The sequence below is a fragment of the Coffea arabica genome, chromosome 2e (genome assembly GCF_036785885.1).
Source record: "Coffea arabica cultivar ET-39 chromosome 2e, Coffea Arabica ET-39 HiFi, whole genome shotgun sequence".
Lineage (NCBI taxonomy): Eukaryota > Viridiplantae > Streptophyta > Magnoliopsida > Gentianales > Rubiaceae > Coffea > Coffea arabica.
The window spans coordinates 19,980,795-20,003,668 of record NC_092313.1 but is presented as its reverse complement, the minus strand read 5'-3'; the positions used below and the strand labels follow the sequence as shown (position 1 = coordinate 20,003,668).

General features: G+C 37.1%; 4 protein-coding genes and 1 long non-coding RNA gene across 7 annotated transcripts; 4 read left to right on the top strand and 1 right to left on the bottom strand.

Moving 5' to 3' along the window:
• The first annotated feature begins 3,302 nt into the window (after nucleotides 1–3,302).
• On the top strand, nucleotides 3,303–4,502 carry LOC113728469 (vacuolar iron transporter homolog 4-like). Its single transcript, XM_072079693.1, has one exon. It carries the CDS (start codon nucleotides 3,609–3,611, stop codon nucleotides 4,287–4,289), a length of 681 nt encoding a protein of 226 aa, XP_071935794.1. The 5' UTR covers nucleotides 3,303–3,608; the 3' UTR covers nucleotides 4,290–4,502.
• A 3,929-nt stretch (nucleotides 4,503–8,431) lies between these two features.
• LOC140037219 (uncharacterized) lies at nucleotides 8,432–9,445 on the top strand. Its single transcript, XR_011841145.1, has 2 exons — nucleotides 8,432–8,710; nucleotides 9,095–9,445. It is a non-coding gene; the product is annotated as an uncharacterized lncRNA (long non-coding RNA).
• Nucleotides 9,446–10,003: 558 nt separating this feature from the next.
• LOC113731721 (uncharacterized) lies at nucleotides 10,004–13,882 on the top strand. Of its 2 annotated transcripts, XM_072079692.1 has the most exons (3): nucleotides 10,004–10,577; nucleotides 10,677–12,053; nucleotides 13,454–13,882. In XM_072079692.1, exons 1-2 carry the CDS (start codon nucleotides 10,302–10,304, stop codon nucleotides 12,042–12,044), a joined length of 1,644 nt encoding a protein of 547 aa, XP_071935793.1. In that variant the 5' UTR covers nucleotides 10,004–10,301; the 3' UTR covers nucleotides 12,045–12,053; nucleotides 13,454–13,882. The 2 variants fall into 2 exon arrangements, with proteins under 2 accessions (XP_071935793.1, XP_071935792.1); XM_072079691.1 differs by having other exon boundaries at nucleotides 10,005–12,053.
• A 2,165-nt stretch (nucleotides 13,883–16,047) lies between these two features.
• Nucleotides 16,048–16,758, top strand: LOC113729761 (vacuolar iron transporter homolog 4-like). The gene has a single exon (XM_027253996.2). The coding sequence runs from the start codon at nucleotides 16,099–16,101 to the stop codon at nucleotides 16,747–16,749; it is 651 nt and encodes a 216-aa protein (XP_027109797.2). The 5' UTR covers nucleotides 16,048–16,098; the 3' UTR covers nucleotides 16,750–16,758.
• A 2,826-nt stretch (nucleotides 16,759–19,584) lies between these two features.
• Nucleotides 19,585–22,060, bottom strand: LOC113731720 (glycine-rich RNA-binding protein RZ1A-like). Of its 2 annotated transcripts, none has more exons than XM_072079688.1 (4): nucleotides 21,902–22,060; nucleotides 20,785–20,913; nucleotides 19,954–20,489; nucleotides 19,585–19,844 (listed from the first exon to the last, which is right to left on the bottom strand). In XM_072079688.1, the coding sequence occupies exons 2-3, from the start codon at nucleotides 20,893–20,895 to the stop codon at nucleotides 19,980–19,982; spliced, it is 621 nt and encodes a 206-aa protein (XP_071935789.1). In that variant the 5' UTR covers nucleotides 20,896–20,913; nucleotides 21,902–22,060; the 3' UTR covers nucleotides 19,585–19,844; nucleotides 19,954–19,979. The 2 variants fall into 2 exon arrangements, with proteins under 2 accessions (XP_071935789.1, XP_071935790.1); XM_072079689.1 differs by having other exon boundaries at nucleotides 20,785–20,903; nucleotides 21,902–22,055.
• Between the last annotated feature and the right edge of the window lie 814 nt (nucleotides 22,061–22,874).

The window sequence follows — 22,874 nt, the reverse complement described above, 5'->3', positions numbered from 1 at the left end:
AAATGAGATCTTAATTCTCAAAAGACTACAACAAGCTAATGGTCCCAATTTTGTACATTTTCCTGAAAACCTCTAGCTGGCCATGCTTGGATTGCTTGTTTCCGTCGGAAAATATTGTCGTTTTTCGTGATCACATTTCCCTATCACCTTTTTCCCTCACATATATCAAATCGCTACAGTAATTTTTCCATGAAAAATGACGGAAAATGCAATCCAAACACAAACAAGCTTGAGTGCGTTAGGTCGCTAAATAGAAGTTGGATATTATTTGAAACCTAAATAGTAGTCCCATCCCACATTTCCTCTTAAATGAGTTCTTAATTCCCAACAAAAAAAGGAACAAGCTAATGGTCCAATTTTTGTGTACTTGCATCCTGTCCCATGCATGGCACAGGTCCATATTTCAACATTCAAATTGAAGAGTTAAAACTTACAACAAAAGGAAAAATTCCTATAACTTGTAATTTAGTTTTATACTTTTAAAATATACTTACATTTGTGTCTTCGAAATAAAAGCACAAGATTTAGTTATTTGTGATATAAAAAAATTTATAGTTGATTTAGTATTCATCCTCCAAATTGAAAGGTAAAATTTGAAGCCAAAGACAAAAAAAAAAAAAAAACCCTTAACCTGCAATTTGGTTTAACGTTTTTAGAACATATTTACCTTTCCCTCCCATAATATGAAAACTATATAAAACCAGGAACTTACCTTAATGGTTGCAAGTATCGACATCTAGAAATGTAAATAAAAGATTAATAATATCTTATAATACCCCTAACAATCACAAATGAATATTAAAAAGATTTAGAATATAAAAATGACATAGTAGTGTTGCATATTTACATACAAAGAAATAATAAAAATGCACAAAATAATCAATAATACACAAAATAATTGTTAGTGGTTGGGTTTTACACTCTTATTCAAACCTAATATGGGCCAAATTTAGATCAAATATATACAATTGAGTAGATATAGTTTTACAGTCAAATGTTCTATACTTTTCTCTTAAATTATATTATTATTTATTTCTTTTATTTTTGGTAAGACTGGTGTCATTTTTATTATTACTTTTTTTTATCAAAAATAAAAAGTTATAGTTTGAATGGCCAGTAGGATTTTGTTTTACATTTAATGATTTTATAATTTAGAATAATACATTATTGATTGTCTAAATCCATGACTAATGAATATTATTTCTTTTTTTTATATAGTTTGTCCTTTTAGTTAGGATTACCAAGTTGAAAGGTAAACTATTGTTATTTGGTTTTTTTTTTTTTTACTTTTAGTTAGGACTGTCAATAGGATTAGGCTAGATTGAGTTCGACCTGTTTGGTCCAAAAAATGCTTACAAGTCTAAACTTTAATTGGGTTAGATAGAGTTTGGGCCTAAATATTAGGTCTGAACTAAATGTGAGCCGTGATTGGGTTATACTAGGCTAATGCCCAATTAAAATTTGATCTATATATGAGTATAATTATATATATATATATATATATATATGGAGAGGAGGGGGTTTGGAATAAACAAAAATTTGTCACTTTATATACTTCTTAAATTACCCTTGGTGATGAGACTACTAATATGTAATATGTATTTTTTTCATATTCTATTTTTCAACTTATTTAGTAAATCTTAATTTTATTAGCAACTACCAATTATGGTTATGAATAACTACCAAATAACTACTTTTTATAACTCTTATTTTGGTGAATTTTTTGCATATGTATTTTTAAAATATAAAACCAATTTTCTTGAAAATGAGTTCAATAAATATACTCAAAACATTTCACAAATATTTTTTCTATTAGTTGCATACATATTAGTGTGTGCCTTGAATAATAGTACATAAATGTTAATAATTTATATGTAAATTTGTATTAATTCACCGTTATAAAAATATATATTAAATATAATTCTGTATTTAATTATAAGTTTGGGTGAAACTCGATTTGAATTCAAAACTCATGTAATAGTGTGACGTGAACTTGTCCCTTTTTAGTATGAGTCCAAAACCCAAAAATCCATATAACTTGAGTTTGGGCTTACAAAAATCCAATTCAAAAAGTCGGATTGACAACCCTACTTTTAGTATAACTATTGATGTTTCATCTTTATTTATCTTCCAAGAAATAAAAAGTTCAAATAAAATTCCAATATTAGTGAAGCCAATTCTTATATTTTAAATTCAAAAGGTATGAAAGAATATTTAATAATTAAAAAATTTTCAAAAACTTTTGTTTTTAAAAATAGAGAGTTGAAAGCATTACGATTTGACCAGTTTTTTTTTCCAACAAACTAGTTGGAAAAAACCACTTCTACAATTTACATAGATATAGATTTTCCTAAATCTTCTTGAGTGCCATAGGCGGCTAAATAGTATTTGGATGTTATTTAAAACCTAAACAGTAGTCCCATCCTAAACCTCCTCTTAAATTCCAAGAAAAAAAAAGAGGGAACAAGCTAAAGGTCCCAATATTTTCCCGAAAACCTAAACCTTCTTGAGTGCCGTAGGTAGCTAATAGTAGTTGGATATTATTTAAAACCTAAATATGGACTTGGTGTTTCTGTTAAAGACCATCAGGCGAATCCAATCACAATTCACAACACCGCCGTCTACCCCTTACTCCATTAGGAGCAATGCAGCAATGCTAGAAGCTTTTGCTCTCAGAACTGCACTTGTAAAGGCATTGGAGGACCGCTAGCTGGACGTCAATTTTGATCCTTTTAGAGTGCAAAAAATGTGATTGACAAAATCAAATATTGCACGGATATAGGTATGACTGATGTTACTGTAGTCATGATATCAGGTCTTTATATAATTAATTCCTTCTGGCGTTGTTCATTTTGCTTATTGAAAGAGATGAACAGCTTGTGTAGTCATGATTTTGCAAAAGCATAAACCTTTTTTTCAACAAACTACGTAGGTGGAATGATAGCTTCTCCACGTTGTTCACTAAAGCTACTGTATGAACAGTTAGCTACTGTATGAACAGTTAATATGTATTTACCCTTGTATTTTAATAATGAGGACTTTTTGACCGACAAAGTTAAAAAAAAAAAAAAAAAAAAAATCCTCTGAGCTAGCAAGAACAAAGGGAAGAGGAAGAGGGAGAAAATGAAAAAGTAGTTAGTCTTGGAATAGGGAGAAGTGCATTAAGTAAAGGAAACAAAAGCGCATGGGCCCAAATTCCGTCGTACTTAAGGCCAGTCTCGAGAGGAAGGAAATGGGAACTTAGGCGTAGCTACCATTTTCAACCTGGATTCCTAAGGGTAACAGTAAATAAGGCAAAAGAAATTCTCGGAGGATTCTCCAATTCGTTAATCCAGGTGTGAACGCATCAGATTCCTTGGAAGAAGCCCCCACCAGCCTAAAATTCCTCCAGATGGGATGGGCATTAGATATGTGTCTAGTGGTAGATTTTCGGATTCTCCTATATAAATACTCAGTCCCCTGGGCGTGTGCCCTCCACACTTCCTCATATCCATTCCCACATTTCAACCCTAAGAATCATCTCGCTTTCTCTTCTTTCTTGTGGTAGCCACACGCCACCACCAGAATCCATCATTTTGGACAGCCCACTTTCTTCTTGTAGTAAGACGATGAATCCCTCCTCCTTTGAGATTCAACAATCGACAACCCCATCGCAAAACGAGAGTAATATTAATGATCTGGAAGCACAAGTTGCTTCTACTCCAGATCTTGATCTTGTTCCGGTTGTCGATTATTCTAAAAGGGCTCAGTGGCTTAGAGCTGCTGTTCTAGGTGCAAATGACGGGTTACTCTCAACCGCATCTTTGATGATGGGGGTCGGAGCCGTCCGGCCCGATGTTAGGACCATGATCCTCACCGGAATAGCCGGGTTGGTGGCTGGTGCATGTAGCATGGCCCTCGGGGAATTTGTCTCCGTGTACTCGCAGTACGACATAGAACTGGCCCAAATGAAGAGAGAAAAAATTGCCAACACTATTGATAGAAACGAGTACGATGCCAAGAAAGAGGATTTGCCAAGCCCCCTGCAGGCGGCGGCTGCATCTGCCTTTGCTTTTGCCATGGGGGCAGTGGTGCCTTTGCTGGCTGCTGCTTTTGTGAAGAGCCATCACTTGCGGCTTGGATTGGTGGTAGCTGCTTCAAGCCTCGCACTCTTAGGGTTCGGAGGGCTGGGTGCCTTCCTGGGGAAGGCACCTTTAGTGAAGTCTTCATTGAGGGTGTTAGTTGGAGGATGGATGGCCATGGGAATCACCTTTGGTGTAACAAAGTTAATTGCCAAAACTGGAGTGTAATCATTATATTCAGATGCTGCTAGGCTTTGTCTTGCTTTTGAATATCAATTTGGCCATTAGCATAATTAGGCATGTATCTTTATTTGATCTCGAACCATCTTGTGTGATGATGCTCAAAAATATATGCCCAAAGGTATATGTTCCTTTGGTCCTCAATAGTGTATTTATTATGGTATAAAAAATCGGCCCTCAATATATGGCCCTCGTCCCAAATGCACCGTCTCAACATTGTCCGCTGTTGCAAAGTTCTTTGCCTTATTGTTTTGTGGTATTGGGAATATTTGAGTTTGAACTACTTTGTCTGTCTCCTCCTGTCTCCCTCTCTTTTCTTTTAATTTCTATTTGAACCTCATGCCCTTTTTTGGGGAGAAAAGTGGAGGTGAATTAGAAAAATGACGAGGTAATAAATTAAATGTGAGTATGTACATCTGAATTGACTAAAATTTCGTGAGATTTGTGGATGGAGACGCATCTAAATATGTTGTTCTGAAAAAGAAATCCAAAAGTTAAATTTGAGTTTTTTTTTTTTTTTTTTTGAAAGAACTCCAAAAAATCATATACCATGGCTCACCAGTCACCAGAAAGTGCATTGTATGTATATACCATGGCTCGCCAGTCACCAGAAAATATGCCAAAAACCAAGACCAAAGACAAAACAGGCTGCTTTTAAATACAACAAACAATTTGAGGAAATAAAGTGGGCGATTTTCAGTGGCAGAAGGCTAGCTTCAAACAAAGTCCCATGCGAAATCACACAAGGATGAGATTCTGATAGTTGAAGTGATTCCCTTTCGGGTTACAACAGGATTTTATATATGCAAGGTATTACTAGCTGGGATCGAGTATTCTCTGGTCTAGCTAGCTAAATTTAATTCCACTAATCACTAGGGATTAAGGAGTTTCCATGATCTAGTTAAATACCTCGTCTGGATCTCCAGTTCAAGTTGATTACTGATTAAGGAGTCGCTCGCTGTTGATCCCTTCTCGAGTCAGTTGTAACAGATCAAAAGTTATCCACCTGTTGCGGCCTCAAACCAGGATTACCAAAACCTCCTGGTTTAGTTGCATGTCAAATATTTGGCATGAAAAGAACCCAACAAAAAAAAAAAAAAAGTTATTGTTTCAGTGGTTATTGAATTTTGCTCGAATCCATTTACTGGAGTATTTGTTGAGTATAATTTTTTTTCAATAAAAAAAATAACAGGGAAATGATGGGACGTAAGAAGCACAGCAGGTGAAAGGGGATTTTGTGTATTAGATAATGATTCATCCTTCACTGCTTACTACAATTACATAGAATAGAGAAGATGTATTCGTGAATATTTGAGTACACAAGAAGTTGGGTCATGCATGGCTGAACATCTGAGGTTTTGCCATAATTGTAGGACCTCCCCTCGGGTTCTGTTCTAACTTCTAATTATAATTAAACTTACCTCCCTTAAGCACATAAAATGACTGTAGTATCCTTTCCCCGAAAAGAAAAGGTAAATTACCGCAACGGATCTTCTGTCCCACACCCTGTGACACTCTCTGTCCCACTTTTTATTATATTATTATTTCTCTTTCATAAATATCATGTTTTAATTTTTTTTTTGTTTTCTTAAGATTCAATAACAATTAATTGAGTAAAAAATAAATACAACAGTTTCAAAAAAGCAATATATAATAGAAAATTAAAAAAACAGCAGAAAATTCATTAAAAAATATCATTTTTTTATGCATTTTGATTTTTTGAGTTTGTTAAATTTTGTGTATTACTCAATTAATAGTTATTGGATCTTAAGGAAACAAAAAAGAATTAAAACATGATGTTTATGAAAGAGAAATAACAATATAATAAAAAGTGGGACAGAGAGTGTCACAGGGTGTGGGACAGAAGATCCGTTGCGGTAAACTATGATCGGCTTTCCTTTTCCATCATCCAAGACCCATGGTCTCGCTCCCCACAAACCGATGAAGCCTATCTTTTATTAATCCCTAGTTTTATTAATCCGATTGCCATTATATATATATATATAGTATATAATATGACAAGTGGTTTAATAATTTAACGTTATGGAATCATCAGCACATAACAAACCCCATGGCCCTGAACAGAAAAATGATACTCCACTAGCAGAATAAAATATTGGTTGGTGGATTATCCGATTTTTTAAATTTACTAGATAAGGAGGAGCGTGGCATCCACAGTTATTTTATATATGCATTTCCAAAGACAAAAAAGTTTTATCATTTACTAACGAACCTTGCTTTAAGTCGGGTAATGGCGTGCGTGTAACAGAAGATTGAATAATAAACAAACTCTTGCAATTTCGTCTGAGTGGATTGATAAAACTGGGGATAAATAATTAAAAATGCTAGTAAATAAAGTACTGTACCATTAGAGAAAATAAGTTTTTTACTGCATAGGTCTGCGATTGGCTAAATCTGTGTACTAGTATAGTTTTAAGGGGACAAGATCGAGTTGACCTTAGAATTCTTTTTTTTTTTTTCCTTGTAGCTAGATAATATATCAATTCAACGAGATTAATTTAACTCATGACATGGACCATTCCGATTCTGCTTGGAATAGCACTCAGAAAAGCAGGAAGCCAATAGTAAGTGTTTGCTTAGATGTGAACCCACCAGCTACTGTGAATTATTCGTTCAAAGCTGGCAACCAAAAGGGCCGGTCGATGTGGTGGAGGAAAGATTATTAAACCATTTAAAACTCTATCACTTCACCAGCCAGATAATACCGTAGAACTAGCAAATCCTCGTTACATGGGCTGACCACTGAATCACCAGGTGGCTCTCCTGTTTCTGAAAGTTTGCATGCACACCTATTACATGCATGACCCAAGTGGTTCAATTGCGGCACGCAATATAAAGAGTTTTCCATTAAATTTTACTGGTGTAAAACTTATGATGAAGACAATTCAAATTATCACGCTTAGCATCTAGTAATAATTTTTGAAGCCATTTGACATGAAATTTCTAAAAGTAATTAAATGAAGGCACATATGACCTTCCCAAGTTTAAACTTTAAAGGTGGTGCAAACTTGACCTAAATGGTTAATTTGATATTCCTATATTTGTTTAAGATCATTTACGTACAAAAATGAACCTCCCATGCATGCAAACAAAAAACGGCATATAACGTGGTAGAATAGAATGATAGATACGCTTGTACCCTTGCGTGCAGCGCGAATGTTTAATAGCAGTTGATATCCCATTACTATTTCTTACGGAACTCTTTGACCACAATCAGAGATGTGGATTTTGATGTTCTTGCAATTCTGTATCTGTTTTTGCCTTGGATTACTTGCGTGCATAGAAACGTGAAACGGACTCCCGCACCACCACATCTTTGTGTGCGTGTGTGTGTGGAGACAGAAGCAACAAAAAGACTCAACAGAACTCGTGTATTCAAGCGGTAACATATAACAAACCAACTATCTCTAGGGTAGTTAGTCACCGAGAAGAGTTTTAAAACTCCTCTTGGGTGTAGGTCAAGGGACCAAATATCTTGACTTGTAGTTCTTTCTAAAATTTATCAGCAAGTGCAGAAACACACCATTTGGTTCGGTGGCGATTCAGTCTCCTCCGAGTTTCCCATTGACGCATTTGGGGCCACCAAAAAATTTTAAAAAAATAGTAACAAACAACATGGCGTGTTATTTGTTAATTGTGGTTAAAGACAAATGCTTGTATAAATAATTTGTGTTTTGCTCATGTTTGGAAATGCGTCTCAAATCCATTCTCCAAGCAAGTAGAATTTCTTGATTTTGTTTTCTTGTTGATTTGGTGTTTCTAATGAGAAAAGTTTACAATGCTTCAATCATCACATGGTGTGTTATAGTAACAGACAACATGGTGTGTTATTTGTTAATTGTGGTTAAAGACAAATGCTTGTATAAAGAATTTGTGTTTTGCTTGTGTTTGCAAATGCGTCTCAAATCCATTCTCCAAGCAAGTAGAATTTCTTGATTTTGTTTTCTTGTTGATTTGGTGTTTCTAATGAGAAAAGTTTACCATGCTTCAATCATGACATTTGGAACTTAATAACACGATGATTTGAAAGGCTAAGCATCATACTTAAATAAGTTTATGATGATTTGAAAGATAAATGTATAAGTTTATGGTATACTTAAATAAGTAATCGAAGGTAAGTATTAATTTTGCTTCACTGTTTCATAATGGCATTCGTGCTATCATTTTTATTGGTATATGATTTTCATTTATTATACTATATGATGGGGAAAAAAATACCAGTGGGAGTATCTTTATAAAAAATTAGAGTGTGATTAACATTTCCCTAATGAAATAGTAATATATTCTATAGAAGGTTTTGAAAGGGCAGAAAGAGAGAGAAGAGGGGGAGATGTGATAGAGGCGTGAAAAATCCAACATGAGAAGGGTAGGGAGCACCCCAGAATCAGGTGAGCAATTTGTTCCCTGTCTTAATTAAAGTGTTATTAGCGGAGGGATTCTCTTCCTTCTCTCTAGGTTTCCTCCTCTACCCTTCCTCCTCCATAGGAGGGAGATCTTAGCCTTAAACCAAGGTCTCCCTTCCTCTTCCTTTGTCCTTTGCTCTTCCTTCCATTCAATAAAGTCTCTCCTAAGTTATCATAGTGAGAGTTTTCTTCTCTTCTAGGGTGTCCTATTGAGGGTTTTAGTCTCTCCTAAACTATCTTAGTGAGAGTTTTATTTAGTTTTGTTCTTTACTTTTTCAGATCTTGGAGTTTTTTTAGATCTATATGTTAGATCTACAATTTCTTCAGTCTTCTCATCAGATCTCACTTTCGGTTTTGAACTTGAACCAGTTGGATAGCAGATCTGAGGGAATATTTCAGATTTGGATCAATCTCGGCAGATCTCACCATCTTTATTGGACCTTACAACTGTTGATTAGCAGATCTGACGATTACAGCATGCACAAAGAGAACTGCAGCGACTTTTTCTATGATGAAATGTTTTTCAAATTTATGGTACTTTTTAGATCTGTTCTTAATTTCTCAAATCTTATGTATTTGTTAAATTGCAGATCTATAATTTTAGTGCATGTTTATCTGCCATCAGGGCAGCAATGTATCTCAATTGTGCTGGACGATTTCCAGTAATCCTTTAATGAAATATGTTTTATTATAAAAAAAAAATTAAAGTGTTATTCAACATTTTCCTGCTGCCTCTCTGGTCATCCTTAGTGCACCCAACCCAATGCAGCATAATATGAGTGTCGGGAAATGACAAATGTGGCATTTGAATACGTCCCTCCGTCCATCGCTGCCAATTGCGCAATTTTGATAGGGGCGGAGTTGAACTCTTGATGATGTCCCATCTGCTCCACATCCATAAAATTAATGGGCTCTACTAATTGAATGGCCAATTGATTCAAGCCAACAAAATGAAAGATAGATCATCCCTGAATTTTGTATCAGCAAACATTCATAAATCATAACAAGACCTCAACTTAATTAATTGAATCCTTCTACTAAAATTATAGGGCAAGATAGAGCCGCTTAATCATCAATCTCCGAGGTAGTTTCGTTCCAATTTTATTGGATGTCCCCGAAGAGATTTTTCTGGGATAGTTTGGTTTACATATTTTTGAATAAATTTTAAAAAAACAGGCTCCAGTACTTTTTGAAATGTAGAGTAAAATTACGTAAAATAAAAATTTTGATTGAGTAATGTATTCATTAAATATTACAAAAAGTTTTTAAAAAAAGAATCTAGCAATTCAAACAATATAGCAGTGGCCTCAAATCTTAATGAATCTCCTCACTACTGTATTGTGTTCGAGGAAATAAAGGTGATTTACCAAAATCAATCTCGGATGAAAAGTACTGGTATAAATGTCCTCGCCGTTCAAATTTAACCACCGGTTTCATTTCTTAAACCCTCATAAACCCCTCCGCAAAACGCCACGCCCAGCGGCCAACGCCACCAAAACGAGCCTTCCCCACCACCGGCACCACTCCAAACCCTAAACAAATTCTTTGCAAATTCGGCTCCAAAACTGTACCCAAAATGCCAAATTCTGCTCGTCCACCACCTCCCCTGACCCCTACCCACTCCCCCTCCCAAAAGCGCCTCCTCGCCGCCCAAAAACCCAAACATACTCCATTACCGAATTCTGCCCAAGTTCATTTGCCCCAGAATGATAAGAAAACCCGGGACCTCCCAAATTTGTCTGACTGCCATGGCTGTGGCCTCCGGATCGATTATAGTAACCCCAAGCTACGCCTTCAACCCCTGGACAGCTTTTGGAGGATTGTTCTTCTCTGCAAGAAATGCATCAAGCAGGTAACTTCTGGCCAAATATGTCTCTACTGTTTCAAAGATATCGCAAATCCTTCTTCTGATTGCCTTGTTTGTCGTGATTGTGACCGCCTAATTCACAAGGACTGTGTTAGTAAATTTGGTAATTCGACCCCCTGGTCTTTTTGCACTAGGGATTTAGGGTTTTCAGTGTGTATTGATTGTTGGGTGCCAGAATTGCTGAAAAATTCAGTTAGGGTTCGTAAGAAGAAGAATGAAAATGGTGATTCTGGGAGTTCAGGGCGGGCTCAGAATGCTGATAGGTCTTTAGAGGAGACGGTTAAGGATGCACATTGTTCGGTGGAAAAGAAGGTTGCCTTGGCTGTGAAGGCGAAGGAAAAGGCTCTAAGAAAGGCTGTGGTTGCAAAGAATGCGGTGGAGTTGGCAAGCAATGCTTTGGACTTGGCTGTGAAGAAGGATGGCATTGGTAAGACGATAAGTGAGGGTTTAATGGGAAATGCTAGCCATGAAGGTAGTGGCGTTAGTGATGTGACTAGGGTGGTGGATGATGCAGAATTGGCATTTCGGTTGCACCGTGCCATGAATAGTTCGCCAAGGATATCAAAGAACACATGCTCAGTAAATTTGAGCTGCTCAGATGTTTTAAAGAAGAATGGTTCGAATGGTATTTCACCAAATTGGATGGACTCAGGTAGTCATGAAGGTGGTAAGGCAGGGGGTTGCACCAATTCTAAGCTAGATGAAGTTCAGGAGAGAAGTATTAGTGAGACTTCAGCTTATGTAGAGTCGAAAGAGGGTGGTTCTGTCCTTGCTTCTGGTAGTTTAAAGCCTGTACTAAAGACTTATTCACGAAACAATTTGAAGAGAAATGAATGCTTTAGAAATGGTGAGGTTGGTGATACTATGTCTGTTGGTGTTATTAAACCGGTACTAAAGACTTATAGAAGGAATAATTTGAAGAGGAGAGAATGCTTAGAAAATGGTGAGATTGGGGATGCGGTTACATCTGCTGTTGTTAAACCGGTGCTGAGAACTTATACAAGGAACGTCTTGAAGAGGAAGGAGTGCTTAGGAAATGGTGAGGTTGGTGATCTTGGAACTTGTACCATCAAGGATGATACTAGAATCGTATCTGAATCTCAATGTTGTCTGCAAGATGAAGTTAAGATGGAATTACCTGTTGACAGTGCTTGGAATTTCAGCCCAGAGCAGTCAAGTGGTGATATTATACAGCAAGAAGGGAGTGCCAATGCAAAGCCTGAGGAGTGTTTATTAGAGTATAACAAGAGGATAAGAGGTTCAAGTCAAGGCTTACAGACTGATGCCTCTTCTTACTGCATAGCTTTTAATAAAGAAAATCAGGCTTCTGCTCCGAGATTGGCTTATTGCTCAGCCGAATGTAGCGGGTTGTCTGATGCTTCATTGCATTCCTGTGTTGTTAATCTGCAGGGTTGTGCTTCTGTAGTTGGTTCATCCCAAGAAGGGATCTGAATTGTACAGGTAAAAAGAGATTCTACAACTTCACTTAAGTTTATTGTTAGTGATGGAGTTTTGGAAACTATATGCGTCAAAATTGTTTTTGTGACTTATTCTTTGGTTGTTTATTGCATGATGATCTCACGTGCTGTTCTCAACTTATAATTGATTGCTCCTTTTCCTCTTCTTTGAGTGATTGGCTGTTGGTGGGCAAACATCTTGATGACGAATTGCCCTGCATAATGATAGACGAGTGCCTCTTTAGCTCACCAACCGTAAAACATAATTTTCATTTCGTGCCCACTCTATAGCGTTATGCTTTATAGATTACTCTACTGCTATTCATGCCAACTTCTTCCGCTGATGAGTAAATGTATATTGGTTTGATGTTCCATTTACTCATGCCCACATGCAATTGCCTACCTTGGTATTTGATGGTCATTTTTGTTATTGTATCTTCAAATCCATTCATTGCATCAAAAGCACAATATGAAACCTCAAGTCTTTGTACATACTTACTTTTTTCTTGATGGTTATGGTGTTGCTTAGAAGGTTAAATATCGACAAAATACAAACATTCATATGCACATACTTCCATACGTATTTATATGTATGTAACATACATGTATATAGGTACATATGTGTTGTATATTTTCATTTGTCTGATACTGGTATGTAATTTGTACCATGTGCTGATATTTCTGAAATAGTTTTTACGTATTCAAGTTGCTTCAACGTTTAAGTGGAAAGAATTAGCATATGGTATTGAGTTTTTGTGTTTGTGAAACTGAAGTTACTCATCATGGTCTTAGCGATACATGGAGTGATTTGTTTGTGGCTGACCAAAAATTCTGTGTGTTGATGAGGGAAAGAGAAGCATTCTATCAACAAAGTATTAGCACAGGCAATACCATATCAATGTCTAAGGTGCCCTATATCAGCGCATACTGATCTTATTTGCCTAATTGATGTCCATTTTTACTTGACTGATGTGCTCTATCTGCCTTTCCTTGGGGCCATTCGGGCATCATTCTTGATCTTTTCCATTAATCATTCTTGGTTGCATAAGATGGGTATTCTTTAAGTGAAAACTGATTTTTAAGTAATAAAAGTTGAATAAAATGTTTGTGGCCAACATGTTTGTTGTGGTCCACCTTTTTGGTCACTTGAAACTGAATTGGCACTATTTCCCTTGACCTCCCTCGATTTGCTTGTTGTCTGTATACTTCTTTCAACATTTAAAGTTTCTGCATTATACTGATTGAGGGCATCGAGAAGTTAATAAGTCAAGGGATCTAGTATGTCTCCTCAACTTCTCTTTTATTCTGCTTTCTTCAACATGGTATTATTTAGTCTCTGTTGCAGTTTTATTTCTACTGGCAGTAGTGAGCAAATGGACTCATTGCCTCTTTTAAATGTTGCAGGAATTTTAATATAATCTTTCTATGAGAGAGAGAACGGCAGCAACTTAGGACAATAATAGAATAGAGAAGATGCTTCAGAAGGTCACCGCTTGTGATTTTCCTAAACTTTGAGTGTCTTTGGAAGTGATACCAAGATACTTGTAGAAGGAGATAGAAAGCGTCCTGATCGACCCAATTAGCAAAGAGTTGTAAATACATTTTATTCCTATGGTAAGAGGTGGATACCTTCATGACCAGTATTTTTATCAAGTAGGTGACAGTTTGCAGGAGTTCAAGATATGTGTAATTTGTAATTTCTTTTTAATTTTAGATCAATTGACTCATGGATGTGGTGTAGATCCCATAATGCATCGAATAAATGTTGCAATCTTGCCCTCCTTTGTAATATGCCGGCATAGTGAGCTATATATTTAGCATATATCTGCCCTATTTTTTCCCTGGGACTGTATAATTGTCAATCAATTCCAGAAGTATTCTCCTCTGAACTAATGGTCACACGGCATAAGTTGCTGCGAATTCGTGTTTGGGGGTCGAATATTTCCCTTGAATGAGAGCGGATTGGCTTAAATGGTAAAGCCACTCTTGCCTTAAGCTACATGCCAGGTTCTGACTCCTATAGTTGCCAATGCAGCATTCAACTCCACCTTCCTTATAGAATTTTCTTGTGTGCTTGGAAAAAATTAATTTGGGGGGTTTTGCATTTCAGTCTTCTCGATCCTAACAATTACTTCATGCATCAATTCAGGATGGGACTAGGGAGAGATATCAATCAAGAAGTGATGATAATATGAACCTTGAGATTTTAAGTGGAACACAAAGTCACTCTCAATGCTTATATTTAAAGTTGCAGCACATGTTCTTGTTTCAGTGCCTGCCTTCTAAGTGATCTCGGGTATAATTACACATTCTATCAGTACGCTCAGAGGCTCTTAACTCTTTGAGTCTCTTACATCCTCCGGAGCACTCTGGTTTATCCAGCGGCATCATACTTGGTAAGACAACTTAGGCGTTCAGTACCCCAAAGAAAAGAAAAGAAACAAAAAACTTAGGCTTCTTTACAAGGGAAAGAGTGAAGATAAACTCCCTGGTAATTGGAAGGAGAACAACATCACCATGAGTTCTACTGCTCGAGTGGAATAAACAAAATAAAGTATAATATGGAAAAAGAAACCGCCATTAACTTTCACTGGATTGGGGAGGGATTTTCATGTGTGGATTCCACACTTCTTTAGATATAATAATGATTTTTCTTGGAACTTTTTGTGTGGCATGCACACTCCTGAATTACATAATATATCCTGTTCTTGACAAGTATTTGGCTTGTCTAAATGCTATCCCACTTGGAGGCCAATTGCACAAGAATTTCTTTGTTTTCTCATTGTGAATATGTCATAGAAGAAGATGTCCCTGTGGTCCAATGCTTCTAGATGTAGTAGACGCACGTAGTCATCAATTCACCATAGTCATCTTCTGCAACATTGTTGTGTGGAAAGGTTGGTTGAGCCATATCTGGAAGAGATTACCAGCTAGTATAACTACAAGCAGTTTGGGCCTCTATCAAATGTGGATTAGCTATGTGGAAATCTTTTCACAGGATTTAAGCTGCGGTACTATGTAGAACTAAATTTACAAATAGAACTTTGAAAAATGGGGTTTACTTATTGCAAAGGAAGTAAGGAATTGCCGTTTGAAAAATGGGTAAAGAGAGGAGCGGGGGATGTGAAATTGGCAGAGATATCTTGATATTTAATCTGCGCACCAATCCGCATTTGGTCAGGCCTAAAAACTAGACCGAACAGAAACATCGATTAGTCCACAGTTAAGATTTGAATTTTACTCTTTGTTTCATACTTTAGGGCCGAATGACCAGAGCAGATTTTTCTTTTTCTTCAGATGAAATGGCATGCCAGAACTGAAAAAATTTTGACAGGCAGGACGACCTTTCTGAGACACTAAACCTCAGCAGCCCCTTTTGAGCAGATTGGATCTCTATGTCCTAAAACAGAGTTACACCTGTCTAGTTCTGAACGATGCCTTCTAGAGGTTTTGATGTTTTACTCCTACCTTAGTATGTTTGAGCTATCTATGTCACATCGTGCAGTGAAAGAAATTAAGATTGGGAGCAGTAGCTAGTCTTTTCATGTGAAGAGAATTCGGGTTACAAACTTCTAGGTGAAGTTGTGTTTTGATGGGTTGAGTGTCGATATGTACTTGGCGATGAAATTATGGATAAACTGCAGAAAGAATTGAACTGGTGTAGCTTCCTCCAGTAAATATTCATTCAGATATGATCAAGTATTACAGCGAAAAAAGGGGCAGGAGATCAAGTATCCCTGAGAAAGATACTAATATTCTAGTTGACGAAATTAGATCATGAATAACAAATTCGTTCACTTTAGGAGTTGAGTATGTAAAGAGAAGGTTCATTATCTTTTACCTAAAAGGTCTCCACTGAAGCTTGTGCCCTCCACACTACCCTATTTTTTTTATACCAAAAAGGAACCGAGCATCATCAAGTTTGCCTATTTTTTTTTAATGATTCCATCTATAAATGCATGGGAAGAATGTGTCCTCAACAAGCAGGTAGTATCTTGCATGCTTAGCCTTCCCTTGTTTCACTGTAGTGTCTTTCCTTGTTCCCAGTCATGAGTACCCAAAACTCCGTCCAAATTGCACTTCCCAAAGGTGCTAATGACCAAAACCAGAACCAAGAACCAGGAGAGGACTTTGACTACTCACAAAGGTCCCAATGGCTTCGAGCTGCTGTATTAGGAGCTAATGATGGATTGGTTTCAATCGCATCATTGATGATGGGGGTTGGAGCTGTTAAAACAGATGTCAAAGCCATGATCCTGACTGGTTTTGCAGGACTGGTCGCTGGAGCCTGTAGCATGGCAATTGGAGAATTTGTTTCTGTTTACTCTCAACTTGAGATAGAGGTTGCACAGATCAAGAGAGAAACAGAAATGATAGAGACCGGACAGGATGAAGAAAAAAACAAGAAAGAAAATCTGCCTAATCCACTGAGTGCGGCAATGGCATCGGGTCTTGCATTTTCTTTAGGAGCCGTAGTGCCCTTGTTGGCAGCTGCATTTATAGGAGACCATAAGGTGAGGTTGGCTGCCATCATTACTGCAGTGAGCCTGGCTTTACTAGTTTTTGGATGGGTTGGGGCAGTGCTAGGGAAGGCTTCTGTAATCAAGAACTGTGCTAGGGCGTTGATTGGAGGTTGGATGGCTATGGCCATCACATTTGGAATGACCAAATTAATAAGCTCCACTGGAATGAAAATATAAAATCATCAACTACCATGTCATTTTCAACCTTTTCCCGTCGCTTCAAATTATGAAAAATAAATGCAATCTTCAGCTTGAAGAAGGTTGCTGCATGTTGATCAATTAAGTTTGTGAAATGTAGAATCCTGTCCGGTCAGCGAGGTGTTCGTTTTTCTTTCCTTTTTAGTTTCACTCCTTGCTGTGACATCTTCTTGATAAATAATACTAGTATCTTGCGAATCCATTAGGAGTAGAACTCCTGGAACATCATTCCTGTAGTTACGCTTTACACCTTCATGTGGTCAGATGTCTTTCCCAATACCAGAATAGCTTTCAGTTGAAAGTAAATTCTGACAAAACCACTTAAAAAGTTAATAGCCTATTTCCAATGGTCTACATGAAATTGAGTGAAAATAAGCTTAAAGAAAAATGACAAAGGTAATGCAGATGCCAGATTAAAATGATGAACACTAACTCAGTAATAAGGAGAATTTCCTCCAAAAATATGAAAGCACTAAATATTATCGTTGCATCGCTTGCCAGTATTACCAGCAAGAGCACGAAGTTAATAACCTCATCTCAATTTTCAACTCTAATAGGGAACTGAGCCCGATATTCGTTGCTCGTGTGTTGTGCGTCCCAAGTCACCACAGAACCTGTGATTCATAATTGCAAGAACTGTTTAAAAACCATAGCAATTTATCCCCAAATAAGATGGTTCGTATAACTTTTTGTTCGTATTCGGTGCACTTTCACTCCAGCCTGCTTCCTCCCACGGGCACATAACGTGTCCAACGCAGATGATGATTCTGTTTCTATATTACCATCCCCGAGTCACATTATTTCAGAGAGTACAATTCCCAAGTTATCATCAACCCAGTAGCAGCTCCATATAGTTCAGGAGTACCAGCAACGTTCAACTCCTCCCAAGTTCTCGAAAGGAAGATCAGGTCCTGTGGTGCGTAGCATCCTGTGGTACGTAGCATCCAGACCATTATGACCAGTAAAGAGTCCATAATCCGACTGCCTGACTAACGTTAAGGTTTCACCTCTCCTCTCTCTTTTACCATGTTCAGTTATTTCATGGTGCAAGAAATTGCGTCTTCAGAAGATTTTCTTTTTCATCCGATTGTGGAGTATAAAATCTGTTTAAACTGAAGTGTTGTTCACTAAGAACGAAAGTACCAGCGATTAAAAATATGCTCCTCCCACCAAAACAAAAAAGAGCCCCAACTTTTAAGCCACGATTATTAGTATGTTTTATCTTCAATTGCGTAGGATTCTAAGCTATGCCAGTTGGGGGGACTAACAGCGTATCTTCTACAGCAAACGGGCAAACAATAGGTACCACTTTCCCGGGAAGAAATGCAATTTGTGCAAAACCGTCAATCATAAAAACATTGAAGAGACAGAAAAACTGCAAACTAAAATTTCTGCAGAACATAAGGTAAGGATGGAGTTAAGTGGGCTTAGAGAATAGTGGCAGGCAAGCGAGGAGAACATACAATTGTTCTTATGATTACCAACAAAAAATGACTTAGAACATTTATTCAAGCACAGAACAATTACATACAAGGAGCAACAATGATTATTTGATTACACAATCTAATCGCCCTTGCTGTTGGCATTATATCCATGAAAGTCCTAATTTCATCTACAGTTGACATATCAAAACCTCACCAAACCCGCCATGACATACCAAAAAACTACGTAAATACTTGGGACTCTGTCCTTCCAATCGAACCTTTGCAGGAAAGTGAACCCAAGAATCATCATTAAAAAGAGGAGAGAAATCAATAGCCACTCCAGCAGCGATAATAAACAAGCAGATATCTGCGCTAGACAAACGAAGTTACTAATAGCGGAAAGCACAAAAAGTATAAGCAAGCACCAGGTCCAAAGCCATCTGAGCAGTAAAGCATCAACCATTAGCAGGACCGCGAAGAAAAAAAATTTGCCCAAACTCCCGTTCCCCCATTGTCTAAAAGATTAACATGAAAAATAATAAAAGATAGACCAATGGGAAAAACAAAAAAGATACACAGACAGAGAACTCTCATCACCCAACAACACAAGTTGACATTGCTGGGACAAGTCATTTAACTCGAAAATGCCGCAGTCTCAAACAGAGTTTATGAAAGGTTGATCCATCCTTGAGATTGCAAGGCACAGTTACCAAGAACCACGAACTGAAAGAGGAAAAACACTGCAACTTCGTACACATATTGACCACTGAAATATGTCTCAGCAACAAAAGCCAGGAGACTAGAAGAACAGAAAGGAAGCTCTTGTCCCAAAGAGAGTAAATCAAAGAGAGGACCAGAACAAGATCGTGGACAAAAGTTGCTGACTCCCCAAGAGTATCTAAATAACTGCCAGGATTTTAAACTGGGCATAATCCTCCCTTAGTTCACCTTGCAGAAGCTATGAGTAACTAACAGTGCGATAACTTCCAGAGGGCTTGTTGCTGTCCAAAATGCTTTCTCAATTTTATTATGTTAAAAGCCTACCCCCAATTAGCAAACAGATCCACTATGTATCCAAAAGGCCAATTACGGCGCCTGCCAAAACGTTAAAAATATTAATACTGGAAACACTAAAATAGCTCACTTCATAATATACTTGATGGAAACAAACATTACCCGATTTACTCACACGTTTAAATCTTTCTTTACCAGAACATAGGACATACAGCTTGTAAGACAGCCTCTACACCTCAATTGACAGGCACACCTGAAGGTGGGGAACAAGGTTTTCCTATCACCAATTTTAAGGTCTCACCGTATGTCCTCAAACCACCCAACATAATGCAAAACTTTGTGATGTGCAATTTCCAGTGTATGAAATCATTATGCATCCAGCAGCAAATAAGGGCAGTGAAATTTCCATCAACAAAGCAGATAACCAGCAGCAATAATAGCATTCAAGAGTGACAGACCACCCATCAGACCATATATCGAACATCTTACGAACACAAAATAGTAGAATATTAGAGCCAATTTTCATGAATTCAAAAGATTGATCCACTTTGCCAACATGCCAAGAAGACAAAATATCCTTTTCCAATATACTTCAAGCCATTTGGTTCCATCACAAGCAGCACATCCATTCTTCCACTGCAACGCACATGAAAAGGAATTTTAGTACCACAATAAACCTGAGACAAAATTAACAGACCATAAAAACTAAATGCAAGAATCTAGAGAACCAAATTGATTCACATACCAATCTGTGGCAGTCAGATTCTACCCTTAGCGAAAACCTCCACTACCACGACGGTCATATGGCCCAGATCGATCACGATTGTGTCGGTCACCTCCCCCATGACCACCACCATCTCTGTTACGGCTACCAAACCGATCTCCATTCCTTTCAGGTCCATAACGCCCACCACCTCTTCCACCTCCACCACTGCCACCATATCTGTCATCTCTACCGCCATATCGGTTGCCTCTACCACCATCATCAGGACATTCCCTAGCAAAGTGTCCTGGTTTACCACACTTAAAGCAGTCTCCACCACCAGATCCACGACCACCCCCATAATCACGACGATCTCGATCACGACCACGGTCCCTATCACGCGGGCGATCAATATCACGATCGCCACCTTGGTTAGGTTGTGCTTTGTCAACTGTGATAGGTCGGCCATCTAAATCCATGCCATTCATTGCATGGATGGCCTCCTCCATTGCTTCCTTTTCATCAAAAGTGACAAATCCAAATCCACGGGAGCGTCCAGAGAACTTGTCCATAACAACCTATAATTATACCAGCAATGACTGTAAAATTACAAATTTGAAAGGTCAAAAGCAGAGGTCTGAAATATGGTGCTCAGAACATTTCTCATCAGCAAAAGAATTAGTAATGTCAGATCAATACGCGACGAAGAAGACAATATCAATCTTTTTCTTCCTTTTCTCTTTCTATGGTCTTGGAAAGTGTGACACATAGAAGATAGTCAAGGAGATCATAGCATATATCAACAGGTCACTAAAAGAACAAACACATATCACAGTTAAAATTTAATATCAAAAACAAGTGATACACGGTTACCTTTGCCTCAATAAGATGGCCAAATTTCTCAAATGCATCTTTTAGACCTCGATCAGATGTTGACCATGACAGATTTCCAATGAAACAGCGATACTCCGCAACATCAGACATGTTGCAATCTGGTTTTTACTACCAAAATTGATCCATAAGAAATGGAATAAGAAAAGAAAAAATACCCAGAAAAGATCTACAGAAAAGCATAAAATAAAATTCATGATTGACCAGAACAGTTATAAATCATCAGCATCCACTGTAGTTTAACAGTCATCTTACAAGTTTAAACCCATTCTGTTACTCATAGGAAGTAGAGAGAACATCAGGATTCGCAAATTTTTTTAAACCACATGCATTTATGAACTGATCAAGACAGAAATTTAAGTTCTGTACATCTTAAAATCAGAAAAAGCATATTCACATCGTATATCATAGGTCAAACATCCTCCAACAGTTGCTACCACATGCAAAATAATACAACAAAAAAATTCCAATTCCAGATAACGGTTTTAGCCAAAGATATGGTCTTACACAGCCAAGCGGAATGGAGACAGCAAACTATTGTTCTGCCTTGTACTAAAGAGTACCCTGTGCTCCCCATAATCGGTGGGATAAGCCAATAACGGACAGGTTTATGACGAATAACTTAATAAAAAACACTATTGTTCCCACCATCCCTACAACAATTAATTCTTCCAGATTAAAAAAATTACCGTACCCTTATCTTTAAACATGCTGCAGAGTTAAAAATCACATACACATGATTTTTAATAAAATCCCAGAAAATTGAAAAAAAAAAGAAAAAAGAAAAAACAGATAACATCGCAAGCCCATCGACAAGAACCACACCGTTATCTCTAATAGTTATACAATCCAATTTCCATCAACCCTTTTCTACCCCTCATCTCCATAGACCCATATTCGAGATACATGGCACACTAGATTATCAAGCCTCTTAATTAAATCAGATCTAACCACAATTTCCATTATTCCTTTTTCCAGGTTAAAGAAAAATACAGATTGAAATTTAACGGCTAAAAATAATGAAGCGGGCATCAATATTACAGTGTATAAGATGTACATATAAGATTTAGAGCAAGTGGTTTGAATCAGATGAACTTACATAGAAAACTATACGAAGCTTTTTGAGTGCTTCTGGTTTGCTTTGCTTTGCTTTGCTTTACTTTAGGGTTGAAGAACGCAGAAATCAGAAAACGGAAACCCGAATAATTTTTCTATTTATTCCGTATTTATCTGCCAGGTACTCCTATATTGATCTAGTGGAGCCAGTTGTATATCAACAGTCGTTGACCCGGCCTTCATTTTATTGACCGCAATTGACGACTGACGGGTTGATCGCAACCGTTGCTGTGATAGTTGGTGGGCCCTATTGTTTCCCGTGACAGTTGGCACTACTGGATTTGTTTGGGTAACACAGTATTTGCAATAGAATTATTTGCTACATTTTTATTTTATGTACATCATATCATAAAAATATTACAATAAATATTTCAAACAATCCCCACTCCAAACTTACTCCCTTATTTTATAGCTTTTCTAGCATATTGAATTAATTGCAACATGCTTTGTAAAACTTTTAATTTTTGTGACTGTTCGCATAAACTCCTGTCATTTAAAGAATGTATATAAAATAGGAAGAGGGTGCCAAGTTAGGATCGTTCTCCTCCATAAACTCCAAAAGGGTTTAGCATGTCTATATAACAAGTATAAAATAGCAAACGTGCATCTGCTGTGACTAAAGTTGCAAACGAATCGAATCACTCGCGAGTCAATCGTGAGTGGCTCAAGTTCGAGTTCGACTTGAGTTCGGTTAACATCAACCTCGAGTCGGATTCGAGGTGATCAAATCGAATTCGAATTCAAAAATATTAAATTTGTTAACTCGCGAGCCGGCTCAAGTTCAATTATATATTTTTTAAATTTTTATTTTAATAGTAAAATTATATATATCATAATATTTTATTATTTGTTAAGAAAAATTATAATTTTATTAATTTTTTAAAATAAAATTTTTATTTTTTATTATTTTTTTTAAGCTGGAGCTCGACTCGAATAATTTGAACTTAATATTTTGA